The 15,235-nt window shown below is 49.9% G+C and overlaps 1 protein-coding gene across 1 annotated transcript in view; it reads left to right on the top strand.

Annotated features, from left to right (window-relative positions):
* Positions 1-842: 842 nt before the first annotated feature.
* LOC147734673 (estradiol 17 beta-dehydrogenase 5-like) overlaps positions 843-15,235 on the top strand; it is a 231,481-nt gene continuing 217,088 nt past the window's right edge. Inside the window, exon 1 of the mRNA XM_086952967.1 lies at positions 843-1,027. Coding sequence (XP_086809093.1) covers positions 941-1,027 — 87 coding nt within the window. The 5' untranslated portion in view covers positions 843-940. The remainder of the gene's footprint in view (positions 1,028-15,235) is intronic.

The following is a 15,235-nucleotide window of genomic DNA, read 5'->3' as shown; positions in this document are numbered from 1 at the left end:
CGGTGGCTGTGCATGGCTTGGTAAATCCTGTTGAAGGGCCTGCATTGTCTTGTGTGATGCAAATCTGGGCCTTTGTGTGGTAGCTTTTCTGCGGAGCGCACAAAGATCATTTTCACCCAATGTATCCCAGACAGTTTCACCCTAAGTAACTCCTTTTTGGACCCAGGGCCCGCTTTAGGGCAGTGTGACTGGTGCGGCCGCAGTAGGCGCTGGTCTGGAGGGGGCACTGACCTTAGGGGAGGTGCTGTGTTTAGCAGTAATGTAGGATTTAAAAACACCTTCAGCAGAGTTCCTTGTGGTCCAGCTTTCAGGCAGCAATAAAAATGTCAAGATAACTCTTGTGATTAATGTTTCTGCTAGAGAGAGAGTAAGGAGTTTTGTCCAGAGGCAGTTTGGCTCAACATAAAGTAGCACAGAGGGTTAATATCCATGCTGCAAAGAACAGACCTGTATTTATGTGGATATTAGAGTGGGTTAGTAAAGCCAGCATTTCCAGCACTTTAAAACAGTGAAAAGTATTTGAGAGAGGGGCTATGGAGAGATAAAGGTCCCTTTTGTTGGGTGGTAGTTAGGGAATCCGAGAAGGAGGTCATATAGGGGTGGGGGGGGGGGGGGGTGGTACCAACAAATATTGTCGCAATGGGCGTCACCAGTACTTACGCCGGCCCTGTTTGTGGCAGCTATGTCTATGCGCGTCTTCTAACAGAGTTTTGGAAAATAACTTTAGCACACTAAATTAAACAATAAAAGACAACGCACGGGCAAGCCAATAAAAGCAAACCGGCTACCTGGGACTCAAGCCAAACACGCCCTGCCCTGCAGCTGGTGCCAGGGCGTGTCCAGCCTCTAGGAGGCTGGTGAAATACCTCTGCCCCTCGAGAGCTGTGCCTGCTGTTGGAGCTGTGCAAGGAAGCAGGCGGCCACAGAGAAGGCACGCGCCATGACTCTCACCAAGGAGACACGCATCAAGCTCAGCGACGGGCACACCATGCCTGTGGTGGCCTTCGGCACTTTTGCATCTGAAAGCGTAAGTGCATATCCATGTCTGATTTAAGACTCTCTGAAATAGAGCGAAACATTTCATTGTTGGAATGTTGTCACTAAGTGCACTTTTACATTCCCTCTGTTCCTATCCTCCTCTACCACTCCAATGTTTTCTGTGACTTTCAGTCTCTCTTCTCGCTTCAACCTCGTGTCATATTTTCACATCTCTTACTTTATCGTTCTTGGTGTTTCTGTCCTTCATTTTGTCTATTTAATTCCATCTTCCCCGTTATCTTTGTTTCTATTGTGTCCTTTCTATTTAGCATTCTCAGTTTTACTATTTCACTTTCCTCAAGATATTTCACCTTATTTTTATCAACGCCCTTTCAGCTTTCCACTTTTATTTTTTCATTGTACAATAATTTCTTTACTTATTTTCAATTTTTCACTCTCCCACTTTCTTCACTTCATTTTTTTCATTGATATCCTTCTTTTCTCTTCAGAGTGTCTTTCTGTGATCTTGTTACTTTCCTATTTCTTTTATGTGGTCTTGCTTGAAGATAGCATTGTAGCCAATACTTTAACACTTTCTTTGATTGGGCTTTAAGTATGTCCCTTGCTTATGTTTGATGGCTTTCTCGTCACTGTCAATTTTCTGCTCCTAATTCAATGGCTTCTCCCTATTTGTGTGTTTGTCTCACCCCTGGAGTATTGCTGATTTACCTTGTTCATGACAAGATGAACTGTAGCCCTGCACTGCTAAAAGTAGAGAATACATTTTTTTTTCTAAATTTCTTTATGGGGGTTTTATAACATGCTGAAAACTAACATACCGTACATTTGTCTACATTGAATTTGCAAAGGCGTACCGGACAATCAAGACATGTATTAGCCATGAATTTACTGCATAATGGTTTTAAGTCTTTCCAGGGTTACAGACTACACATATCAAGTAGGGGAAGATCATGGAGGTGCGCAAGCAATGCCTAAGGCCGCCTGCTTAAGGTTCCTGGATGTGATATTCCAACCCGCCCCTCCAAATTTTGTTGTGTTTCTGGAGACAACTCCTGCTTCATACATCAGAATCTCCACTATTCGACACAGGTCCAATCCATGCTTACTTCCCTGAATCGTGGGAGGCTCGAGACGAGTCTCCTCCAGTGTTGGGCAATGTCTCTCTGACCCAATATGAGATACAGTCGAAAAAATATCTATTCTTCATGTGTGAAGCCATCATCTTCCACTGCATTAGGTGTGGCTAGTTTTGGTGTGTGGAAAATGACTGGCGCCACCCACACCTATGGACGTGGTGCCCTTAGTTGCACTTCAGGCGAGAGCTGATCTGTTCTCTCTTTCCATTAGGGGAGGGGGACCCGGAATTAAGGATAGTGGGGATGGCCCTCGCTGACATCATAGTGCCCACACCATCTTCCACCCCCCCTCCACATTTTACATTTGCCCATATAATGATTACACCGGACACATTGTTTATGGGAAAAGAACTGCAGCAGGTTTATTTTTATACAACAAAAGTATGCCGTTTTGTGGGTTATCTTACGGGCAATCCAGGGCAAGCAGCCCCTCGCTGCTCCGCCCGCCTAATGAGCCAGCCAGCCTGGTGGGTCGACGCCCAGACAGTGCAGCACCTTTGTAGATCCCCTTCCGTATCACGTGATCATGTCTTATAGTCCCGCCCCTTTTCAGGGCGGAGCGTGGTACGGCACACCCCCGGTTGGTCAGGCACCCCAACCGCCCGAAGGACTAACGGGGCGCCGTCGCGGTTTTCCCGGAACCTCCCTGCGGCTCCCAGTCTTTGGCTCTGGCACCCTTACTGTGCCAGGCAGAGATACCCTTACTGTACCCATCTGCCTCCAGATCGCCCTGTAACTCCGCCTGCAACACAAAAGAAAACATTAAAACATCCAAATTGCACGCCGCCAGCCCAGCTGCTGGAGACGAGGATAGGGTGGGTGCAGCAAGGCAGGCAGGCAGCAGGACGACAGGAAAAGCAGTCGATCTGGAAGCGGCAGGAGCTTAAGTATCCGGCCCGCCCCCAGGTGTCCCCTCCCCTGGATGCACGTCACTGGTGCACCCGCCCACGGCAAGGGGCTGGTGAGGCTGACGAGAGCCTCCCCCTCCAAGGGGACCCGAGGGAGAGGGCTTGAACTAGTCGGCACTAGAGGGCTGCCCTAGCAGATGTCGCCCTGTGGGGGACGCTGGCAGCTGCATTCACAGGCGTAAGTGGTCCCCCTCCCCGGCAACGATAAAAGGGGCGGGAGGGACGGGCAAATCCTCTTTGTCCTTTCCAACAGCTCCCGAAGTGGCAGACCAGCGGCAAGTTACCAGGGATTTGGCGTTCCAAATTTTCTATGTGCGCAGTGGTGCTAGAAGCGCCTATCTTGGGGCCATCGCTGGTTAGTAGGCTGGTCCTCAGTCTTCGGGGGTTAGGGATGGTGGCCTGATGGCGTAGTCATATTTTGGTGTGCTATGGTTGCGAATAGCCCATGTCATGTAAACATGGTACGGACGATCCCAGGGTTTTTCTGCAGTTTTTCTTTGCATAGCAACGTTGTTAAGATTTGTAATCCAGGACATTAAGGTATTGAGTAGCCCAGATGCCTCGGGCTAAGTGCATTCCTCATGTTACCTCTATGCATGGTGTGATTTTTAACTGGTGGTATTAACTGAAGCCTGGCACTAGGTGAGTGAGTATACACGGTGCCTCAGGATATTTGCCCCGTGGGCATGGCGGCATGTGTGTACTTTAATGTTGTGTTAAGGTAAACCGGGGCACTAGGGTAGTAAGTATCTCGGATGGCCTGTGTGAGAAGGTGGCCTGATATGCAGTGCTCACTATTCTAGTGAACACTATGTATCAGTCCAGCAACCCTTATTGATGATTGGTTGTAAGTCAACTTTATAGACCAGCTATCCTAGTAGCGTGGATACGAGCAGTCTAAGGCTAAAGACTCGAGAGGGCGTGTTAAGCCAGCTGTTTACCACACATATACCCCTTGAACACCAAGTGAAAGGACACCACACAAGTGTTATGAAAATAAACAGTTATTTATTAAGAATCACAACAGCCCTGTACTCTTTATGAGGACAGGGTACTAAGCACAAACCAAAACTCTTACAAAAATACTTAAGTTAGCACAGTATATACAAATGCCCGAGGGGCACGGAAAACCATATACTTGAAAAGTGGAATGCGAAATTACTAGCAGGTAAGTACAGTACTAATAGGCTTTGGAATCGCTAGGACTTGACTATAGAATCGTTAGATTACTTCTAGGAGACCCAGGGGACTTCGGGTGCAGTGTGTGCACTCTCACGCGAGATGTGGGACAAAGTCTATGGTAGCTAGGAATTGCAAAGTTAGTGTTCTCGGGCGAACCCGACCTGGTAGGAGGAAAACGAAAGTAGATTCTGACCCTTGGATAGTGAGGCTATGCTGGGGCACCGAAATGCCGAAGTTACCTAGCCCAGGGGCTGCAGCTGCATAGGACTCAAAAGATGTCGGGAATCCTCGTTGACGGACCAGGAGCCTGGAAGAAAGAAGTTGCTGGCAGGCGACCAGTGAAGAAAGTTCGGTGGATCCAAGCCTGGATCGATGGAAGATGACACCTGAAAGCAGAGGGGACCAAGTTCGAGACTACTAGCCAGTAGTCAGTGGGCACCAGGAGGGCACCGGATGGTAGCCACCTCGACAAGGCGTGTGGGTGACGCTGGGCTCGGAGATCTCACGGACCAGGAGGCGTTGTCGGCGACCAGGAAGGAGGATCGAGCTGTCCCACGAAGATAGAAGCTGTCGGCGTCGCTGGACCCAGGATTGGGCAACAAAGCCTTGGCAAATTCAAGCCCACGCGGTGGACCTAAAATGGCGTCTGGAGTGGACCAGGAGGGTCCAGGGTGCCTCTCTTCAAGAAGGAAGCAAGGGCCAGTCTGGAGCAACCAGACCAGCAGTGATGTCGTCGGGCGTCGTTCAGAAGGCCACAAGCCAGCCGGCTAGTAGCCAAACAACGCGGTGCACAGCAAACAGCAGAAGGGCCCCACGCAGATCGTGGAGATGCAGGGAGGCTGACCTTGGGTGCTGGAGCTGCGCAGGGTCGGGGCTTCTCGGACCCCAAAGCACTCACCCGTGGAGGACACGGTGGGCTTGTTGTAAAGATGTCGTGCAGTCTTGGCGATCGTCGGTCCCTCGAGGTCTCGTCGCACTCACGGTTCTCAGCTTTGCTGTAGAGGTGAGTAGAGGTCAGAGGTGCCAGGGAAGCCGGGTCTCGTCGAGCTGGGTCGTCGGATTCGTGATGAAGGACTTGCAGCAGACCGCAGTGTTCTTTAGGATGGTGCCTGCAGATGCAGGGTGACTACTCCTTAGCCACAAGGGAGAATCTTGATGAAGAAATCTTGAAGTCCTTTCGCAGAAAGTCGTGTCTTGATTCCAAAGATGATCTAATTTTAACAGGGGGCCCGCTCCCATCTTTATACTAAAAAAGGGGGCTGACCCGGTGACTAGGTCCTGCCTATGGGTGGGACTAGGAGGGGGGTGGTTACACCCCTCTGCCATGCCGGACTTCCCCAGGCCAGGGGCTGGTGTGCCCCTGGAACTGGTTCAGACCGGCCTATGCGTAGTGAGCACCGGGGTGCCACTCAGCAGTCACCTTCCTGTAAAGCCCTGCCTACCCAGGATACACAAAACCATGTCTGGGATGGTGCTAGCACCGCCCCGGACAGGAAACCCTTTGTCCAAGCCTCCCTCGCTGGAAGGACTCCCAGCAGCAGGAGGTCAGACTCGTGTCTGTGGTGGCAGCATCCATTTTGTGGAGCTGAGGCTTTAGTTAACTTTAACCGGGGTTCACAGTTACATACATGTAGTGTCCCTCTAGAAGGGTGGAATGCTAACCCCGTCGCCAGAATTGGCGAGGGGTTAGTATTCCAATTCGTATGACACCTTACTCGACATGTTTTGATAAAGCAATACAAAAGTTAGAATTTAACCGCGAGGATTATAATGCACTTAAGAGTATATGGTATGCGATATCATGGAACACCTATTAGGACTTGGTTCCGCAAGCTGCAGACAGGCTCAGCTCATGCCAGAGCACCATCTCACACGATTCCAAGCACTCTGCCTTCAGGATTGTCAAGGCCTGCCATAGGAGTGACTGATAGGAATCTGTGTGTCCATTTTAGGGTTAGGTATAGGTATACTACACCTACAGCAAAGGGTGATTACACGACTTTGCCCCAGCTGTCATGCAGCCAGTTGTGTCAAATTTAGGAGGCCAGCCAGGGGTGGCATAATACATGCTGCAGCCCCTGGCAGCCCTGGGTACACCTATGCCCTGAGTTACAGGGTCTGATAAGGTGGCCCAGTACCAATTGGTAAATGCACCTAGGGTACATGTTGTAATTTAGAGAGAGAACAGCCAGAGAAAGTCGTAAACCAGTGAAACAAAAGCAAAAAATCTGGGTGATCATAGGATTGCAGACCCTACTCTCCTACATGACCCCCCCCAAACTTTGGGACAATAAGCTAACCTTGACCAGGTGAGTCTTCTTGTTCTAAGTGGAAATATCTGGAGAGCCCATCGGCATTGCCATGATCAGTACCAGGTCTATGTTCCACTGTAAAGTCCATCCCCTGTAGGGAAATGGACCACCTAAGCAGTTTGGGGTTTTCACCCTTCATCTGATTTAGCCACAAGAGGGGCTTATGGTCGGTCTGAATCTTGAAGTGAGTGCCAAAAAAGTATGGCCTCAGCTTCTTCAGGGCCCAAACCACAGCAAAGGCCTCCCTCTCAATAGCTGACCAATTCTTCTCTCTGGGGGTCAGCCTTCTGCTTATAAAAGCAATGGGCTGGTCTTGACCATCAAAATTCAGTTGAGAAAGAACAGCTCCCACACCCAACTCAGAAGCATCTGTTTGGACAATGAATGGTTTGGAGTAGTCTGGACTCTTAAGGATAGGTGCTGTGCACATGGCCTGCTTTAGGTCATCGAATGCTTTTTGACAGCCTGCTGTCCACTGAACCTTTTTTGGCATTTTCTTACTTGTCAGTTCATTTAATGGTGTCACAATGGAACCATAGTTCCTGACAAACTTTCTGTAGTATCCAGTCAGGCCCAAGAAAGCTCGAACCTGAGTCTGGGTGGTTGGAGGAGCCCAGTCCCTGATTGACTGTATTTTGCTCTCCAGTGGCTGAACCTGGCCTCCACCTACAAGGTGGCCCAGGTATACAACCTGTGTCTGCCCTATCTGGCACTTGGTGGCCTTGATAGTGAGGCCTGCTGCTTGCAGAGCCTCTAACACTTTCCTCAGGTGGACCAGGTGATCCTCCCAGGTGGAGCTAAAGACAGCAATATCATCTAGATATGCTGCACAGAAGTCATCCAGCCCAGTAAGGACTTGATTCACCAACCTTTGGAAGGTGGCAGGTGCATTTTTCAGACCAAAGGGCATTACCACAAATTGATAATGCCCACCAGGGGTTGAAAATGCTGTCTTGGGCTTGGCATCCTCAGCTAACCTGATTTGCCAATACCCAGCTGTTAAGTCAAATGTGCTTAAGTAGTTGGCAGAAGCCAATCTATCTATAAGCTCATCTGCCCTTGGTATTGGGTGGGCATCAGTCTTAGTGACTGCATTGAGACCCCTGTAGTCTACGCAAAACCTCATCTCTCTCTTACCATCTTGGGTGTGAGGCTTTGGCACTAGAACTACTGGACTAGCCCAAGGGCTATCTGAGGGTTCAATGACTCCCAACTCCAACATTTTCTGCACTTCAGTTTTTATGCAGTCTCTAACATGATCAGGCTGCCTGTAGATTTTACTCTTGACTGGCAGGCTGTCACCAGTGTCAACCTCATGGGTGCACCAATTGGTCTGACTGGGTGTCAGAGAGAACATATGTCTGAAAGACTGAAGAACCTGTTTACAGTCTTGCTGCTGATGTTCAGAGAGGCTGCCACAAAAGACAACACCATCTACTGACCCATCATCAGGATTCTGAGTGAGCAGGTCTGGGAGAGGGTCACTCTCTTCCTCCTGTCCCTCATCTATGGCCATGAGCAAGCTCATGTCCTTCCTGTCGACATATGCTTTGAGCCTGTTGACATGGAGTACCCTGTGGGGGCTCCTGGGAGTTCCAAGGTCCACCAGGTAGGTGACCTCTCCCTTTTGCTCAAGAATTGTGTGGGGCCCAGACCATTTGTCTTTGAGTGCTGCTGGGGCCACTGGCTCCAACACCCACACCTTCTGTCCAGGCTGGTAAACAGTCAAGACAGCCTTTTGGTCATGCCAAGCTTTTTGAAGTTCTTGACTGGCCTTAAGGTTTTCAGATGCCTTCTCCATGTATTCAGCCATCCTGGAGCGGAGACCAAGTACATAGTCCACTATGTTGGTTGCAGGCTTTTTGAGAGGTCTCTCCCATCCTTCCTTCACCAAACACAGGGGGCCTCTCACAGGATGCCCATACAAAAGTTCAAAAGGGCTGTAGCCAACCCCCTTTTGTGGGACCTCTCTGTAAGCAAACAGAAGGCAGGGAATCAGGACATCCCATCTACGCCTGAGCTTTTCAGGTAGTCCATGAATCATCCCTTTTAGGGTCCTGTTGAACCTTTCAACAAGCCCATTGCATTGTGGATGATAGGGTGTAGTGAATTTGTAATTGACACCACATTCCTTCCACATAGCAGTTAAGTAGCTTGACATGAAGTTTGCACCTCTGTCAGAGACAACCTCCTTAGGGAAGCCCACTCTGGAGAACACTCCAACTAGGGCCCTTGCCACTACAGGTGCTGTAGTGGTCCTAAGTGGAATAGCTTCAGGATACCTGGTGGCATGATCCACTACCACCAGTATAAATGTGTGCCCTGATGCTGTCTGGGGTTCCATTGGACCAACAATGTCAATCCCCACTCTTTCAAAGGGCACCCCCACCGCTGCCACCAATGTGAGAAGGTGGCCTGATATGCAGTGCTCACTATTCTAGTGAACACTATGTATCAGTCCAGCAACCCTTATTGATGATTGGTTGTAAGTCAACCTTATAGACCAGCTATCCTAGTAGCGTGGATACGAGCAGTCTAAGGCTAAAGACTCGAGAGGGCGTGTTAAGCCAGCTGTTTACCACACATATACCCCTTGAACACCAAGTGAAAGGACACCACACACGTGTTATGAAAATAAACAGTTATTTATTAAGAATCACAACAGCCCTGTACTCTTTATGAGGACAGTGTACTAAGCACAAACCAAAACTCTTACAAAAATACTTAAGTTAGCACAGTATATACAAATGCCCGAGGGGCACGGAAAACCATATACTTGAAAAGTGGAATGCGAAATTACTAGCAGGTAAGTACAGTACGAATAGGCTTTGGAATCGCTAGGACTTGACTATAGAATCGTTAGATTACTTCTAGGAGACCCAGGGGACTCGGGTGCAGTGTGTGCACTCTCACGCGAGATGCGGGACAAAGTCTATGGTAGCTAGGAATTGCAAAGTTAGTGTTCTCGGGCGAACCCGACCTGGTAGGAGGAAAACGAAAGTAGATTCTGACCCTTGGATAGTGAGGCTATGCTGGGGCACCGAAATGCCGAAGTTACCTAGCCCAGGGGCTGCAGCTGCATAGGACTCAAAAGACGTCGGGAATCCTCGTTGACGGACCAGGAGCCTGGAAGAAAGAAGTTGCTGGCAGGCGACCAGTGAAGAAAGTTCGGTGGATCCAAGCCTGGATCGATGGAAGATGACACCTGAAAGCAGAGGGGACCAAGTTCGAGACTACTAGCCAGTAGTCAGTGGGCACCAGGAGGGCACCGGATGGTAGCCACCTCGACAAGGCATGTGGGTGACGCTGGGCTCGGAGATCTCACGGACCAGGAGGCGTTGTCGGCGACCAGGAAGGAGGATCGAGCTGTCCCACGAAGATAGAAGCTGTCGGCGTCGCTGGACCCATGATTGGGCAACAAAGCCTTGGCAAATTCAAGCCCACGCGGTGGACTTAAAATGGCGTCTGGAGTGGACCAGGAGGGTCCAGGGTGCCTCTCTTCAAGAAGGAAGCAAGGGCCAGTCTGGAGCAACCAGACCAGCAGCAGTGATGTCGTCGGGCGTCGTTCAGAAGGCCACAAACCAGCCGGCTAGTAGCCAAACAACGCGGTGCACAGCAAACAGCAGAAGGGCCCCACGCAGATCGTGGAGATGCAGGGAGTGAGGAAATATAAATTTTATGGTCAAGTTATGTTCCCTAGCGTGTACCCCACCGACTCCATGTACCAGCTTAAAGTGCATGTAACTTCCCTCCTGTGCCAGCTATGAAGACGCAAATACATTTGCGTCCAACGTTAACATGTCCTCTTTCAGACCCACCCTGAATGGGTTAAATAGTCCGTTCCTAAGTATGCTATGCCAACGTCTTTTTGTAGTGTACCTTACACGTTTTTCAGCTCTGGCAAAGTAGGCCCTGAATTTCTGCCATCGAGCCTTTTTTCTGGCTTCTGACTCTGAAAGCCTCAGCCCAGGCTGCCTCTGTACCCGTGAACTCTGACTTACTTCCAGCGCGGCCCACCGCGCTCAGCTCAGCCTGCTTCCTGCCAAGACTGACTTCAACCTTCGAATTATCTGATCTGCTCCTCGAAAATGCATTCCTGCCTACTAGCTTAAGTAAACATTCCCCAGCTGCAGAGCCAAAGGGCCCGGCCGCACTGTCTTTATGCAAGTAATTCATAGCTCTGTTACCATGCTCCCATGGAAGGCCCATGCCCCCACGCTTCTCATGCAGACACTCAGGCGCTTATACACGCACTCTCAGTCAGTATAGAATAGCTTCTGCCCCAGAGACCTTTTCCGTTCTGATAATATGGTTCCCAAACATCAGATATCAGATATGATAGAAGTACGAGTTGATCTGACATGCCAGACTTCTGTCTCTTTCCGTCAGTGTAAATGTCAAGTCCCCTGCACCCTGCAGTTTCACGTCAATCACACGTCATGCAGCTGCGCGCGCATCCAAGCTTCCGATTTCTGCTGACATTGCAACATTTCTGTTTAGTGCCACCCCCCTGTGACACCTACCTGTGACGTTTCTAGCACACACCTCTAGTTCACGCCTAGTCCACGCCTACTGATTACGTACTAGTAACACGTAGATGCTGTTATCTTGTCCTCTCTCAGCTGTTACGCCTACTATATTGCTTTCTATGGTGTAAATTAAGTATATAAGCTATGTATTGTCAATAAAATATTGCTCTATCCCTTCTTCCACCCCTGTGGTGGGAAGAACATGATATCCAGGTCTTGACCATTCCTTTTTAAGGAATAAAACCCCTAAGAACTCTAACACCACGGACTCTGTTTTTTTCTTTCCGATTTGAGTTATTATTGATTAAGTACTTACCTGCATAGAAATTAAGACGGTAAATTAAATATTTACTACAGGAGGCTGACCTTGGGTGCTGGAGCTGCGCAGGGTCGGGGCTTCTCGGACCCCAAAGCACTCACCCGTGGAGGACACGGTGGGCTTGTTGTAAAGATATCGTGCAGTCTTGGCGATCGTCGGTCCCTCGAGGTCTCGTCGCACTCACGGTTCTCAGCTTTGCTGTAGAGGTGAGTAGAGGTCAGAGGTGCCAGGGAAGCCGGGTCTGGTCGAGCTGGGTCGTCGGATTCGTGATGAAGGACTTGCAGCAGACCGCAGTGTTCTTTAGGATGGTGCCTGCGGATGCAGGGTGACTACTCCTTAGCCACAAGGGAGAATCTTGATGAAGAAATCTTGAAGTCCTTTCGCAGAAAGTCGTGTCTTGATTCCAAAGATGATCTAATTTTAACAGGGGGCCCGCTCCCATCTTTATACTAAAAAAGGGGGCTGACCCAGTGACTAGGTCCTGCCTATGGGTGGGACTAGGAGGGGGGTGGTTACACCCCTCTGCCATGCCGGACTTCCCCAGGCCAGGGGCTGGTGTGCCCCTGGAACTGGTTCAGACCGGCCTATGCGTAGTGAGCACCGGGGTGCCACTCAGCAGTCACCTTCCTGTAAAGCCCTGCCTACCCAGGATACACAAAACCATGTCTGGGATGGTGCTAGCACCGCCCCGGACAGGAAACCCTTTGTCCAAGCCTCCCTCGCTGGAAGGACTCCCAGCAGCAGGAGGTCAGACTCGTGTCTGTGGTGGCAGCATCCATTTTGTGGAGCTGAGGCTTTAGTTAACTTTAACCGGGGTTCACAGTTACATACATGTCGTGTCCCTCTAGAAGGGTGGAATGCTAACCCCGTCGCCAGAATTGGCGAGGGGTTAGTATTCTAATTCGTATGACACCTTACTCGACATGTTTTGATAAAGCAATACCAAAGTTAGCATTTAACCCCTTCAGCGCGGCGCGAATTTTCGCGCTGTGCTGAGGGTTCTAAGGTTCTAACGGGCTCATGACGGAACGGTTCCGTCATCAGCACAGCTCACCCGTAGCTGATGACGGAACCGTTCTGTCATCAGCATGGAAGGGGTTAACCGCGAGGATTATAATGCACTTAAGAGTATATGGTATGCGATATCATGGAACAGCTATTAGGACTTGGTTCCGCAAGCTGCAGACAGGCTCAGCTCATGCCAGAGCACCATCTCACACGATTCCAAGCACTCTGCCTTCAGGATTGTCAAGGCCTGCCATAGGAGTGACTGATAGGAATCTGTGTGTCCATTTTAGGGTTAGGTATAGGTATACTACACCTACAGCAAAGGGTGATTACACGACTTTGCCCCAGCTGTCATGCAGCCAGTTGTGTCAAATTTAGGAGGCCAGCCAGGGGTGGCATAATACATGCTGCAGCCCCTGGCAGCCCTGGGTACACCTATGCCCTGAGTTACAGGGTCTGATAAGGTGGCCCAGTACCAATTGGTAAATGCACCTAGGGTACATGTTGTAATTTAGAGAGAGAACAGCCAGAGAAAGTCGTAAACCAGTAAAACAAAAGCAAAAAATCTGGGTGATCATAGGATTGCAGACCCTACTCTCCTACAGCCTGAGTATGGTGTTGTTGCAATGGGGTCAAGGGGGTGGTAAGTAACCCGGATACCCATGTCGCATATCTGTGCAACATTGGGATTGTGAGATGTTATCAATGAACTAAGGGACACTAGGTGGCCCTGGGAAAACGAAGAGCAGATTCCGTGGGTCTGGTGATTTATTTCCTGGTGCTCAGATTGTGTTGAGGCCTAAACGCAGCGGGCAACAGATGCTGCTGTTAACTCACCCAGAGGGATATGGATGATGTGGGGTTTCAGTACGCATGCGGCCTCGGGCTGGCGGGCAAGGGGGGGATTTGGAGTAAGCTAATACAAGTGCGAGCCTGTGGTAGACTTCATACCCGATGACAGGCCATGATTTATAATTTACGGGTTTCCGCAGAAAGCTAAGATGATGGAGTGGGAGCATGGTTTGGTGTTTTTGTGCTCCACCGTGCACCACCAACATACCTCTTCAGGTGCGTCTCAGGAGGCTGCCAAGGTAAGCACGAAAAATGGAGGAGTGTGGTGGAGGGGGCTACCATGAGCATAGCCACAAATACGTTTGAGGAATGTGTCCTTGGATAATTAATAGATTACTAGAGGGTAAATTTGTTGTTTATTACAAGGGAGCAGAGTTTAGCTCTTCTCGTTATCCTGCAACATTATCGCATTGGAGGTCCGCGTGCCATTCTGGGCCTCTAGAGTAGAATTTATTTAAAGGATTCTGCCCTGTTCTTATCAATCAGAGTAATGCTGCTTTTTTCTCTTCCAGTCTATGTTTGAGGGAGGGTAGTTGTGGGAAGCTGAGGGGCAGAGCGAGGTCCGGATCCCTCTCGAGCAATCAGACGATCACAGCACGGGTTCTTATGCTGGCGGCACCAACTCGGAGCACCAAAATGATCTGGTGTAAATGGCCCACGTTGCAGACGGTGGAACGGAGGACTCCGTTTCAAGTTCCGGCGTCGGCTCAACACCTGGTGGTTAGTATCTGACATACAAAATGGCTGTGGTTTCGCCTTATTAGGTCTCGCCTGCGTTGCAGCGCATGCGCTGCTCGCTTCCGAGATCTATTGTCGTTGGTTTTCTGTCATGCTTCTTTGGAAGTGGGGTTGGTGCACGTCCTGTCTCCCTTAGGCCCCGCCCACCCGTCATCTATTGCTCGCCATGTATGAGTTGTGTCCTTGCCTCACACTCGAGAACCCCTTCTCTTAGAGGCTTCTGTCGTGTCTCACCACTGCAGCTAGCGGCTTCCTTACAGTGTTTGTCCATTTGGGTGTTTTCAGGTAGCGCTAGCCTGCTGCTTTGATGGCTTTGGTGTGCTTAGAGACATTGTAGGGAAAAGAGCAACGCAAACACAGCTCACACAGTGGGTCCCCGAGCGGACTGCAAACCACTCTCAGCCCTGCCAAGTATCAGGCATCACGCATTTGTGTGCGCTGGTCCACATTGCCGCACTTAAATGTCAGGTCACACATTTGTAGTGCAAGCCACTGTGTGACCGCTCGCACCACTGCAGGCTTGCCTCCGCCTCTCTGAGGCTCACCCGGCCCAACCAGCGTTGGCGGCAGCCGACTCAGTTGTCAGTCTGCTGCTGCCTTGTAGCAGGGATATGTGCTTCTCGCCACTTTCGGCCCGCTGCCTGCTCTATGCAGTGTGCGGAGTGGTAGAAACAAGATCCCATGGTGGGCAAGGGAACAACCACCTCAAAACCAACCAAAGCCGTACTGCCTGCACTGCAGCTGTGAGAGCATGTTCCAGCCCGGGCGGAGGCACCTGTTGCTGTCTTCGTTCGCCGCCTGCCTCAAATCCAAGTAAGTGAATTTATAAACTGTGAACTCATATGTTATGTTATGTTATTTCACTTGTAACTCGCACGGATACTCATAAGGGTCCTGGCGCGGAGCTCGAGGGGAACAAGAAGAAATCAACATACAAAGAGATGTGTCTTGAGTTTCTTTTTATAACTGTGCTCTTAAATACAAGTGATGTCCCTTTGCACATTTTATTGGCCAGATTTATAGCGGCCGAGCAGCCAAGAAAGCGATTAGGTAAAGCTTGTTATTTTACGTTTGTCAGAGAAAAACAAGAAATTAAAGAGCACCTACTGAAAATTTCAGTAGTGGAGCCGGCACCGTGGCTACATTCCGTTACCCAGCGAGCGATGGTGTGTGCTTTCATGTGAGGAGGAGACCAAACCTCGAAAACAGATCGGCCTCTTTCTCTTTTTATCCCCCACTATAGCAGTCATTA

Source organism: Lissotriton vulgaris, chromosome 1_2, assembly GCF_964263255.1.
Source record: "Lissotriton vulgaris chromosome 1_2, aLisVul1.2, whole genome shotgun sequence".
NCBI classification, from domain to species: domain Eukaryota; kingdom Metazoa; phylum Chordata; class Amphibia; order Caudata; family Salamandridae; genus Lissotriton; species Lissotriton vulgaris.
This window is presented reverse-complemented; position numbering and strand designations above follow the sequence as displayed.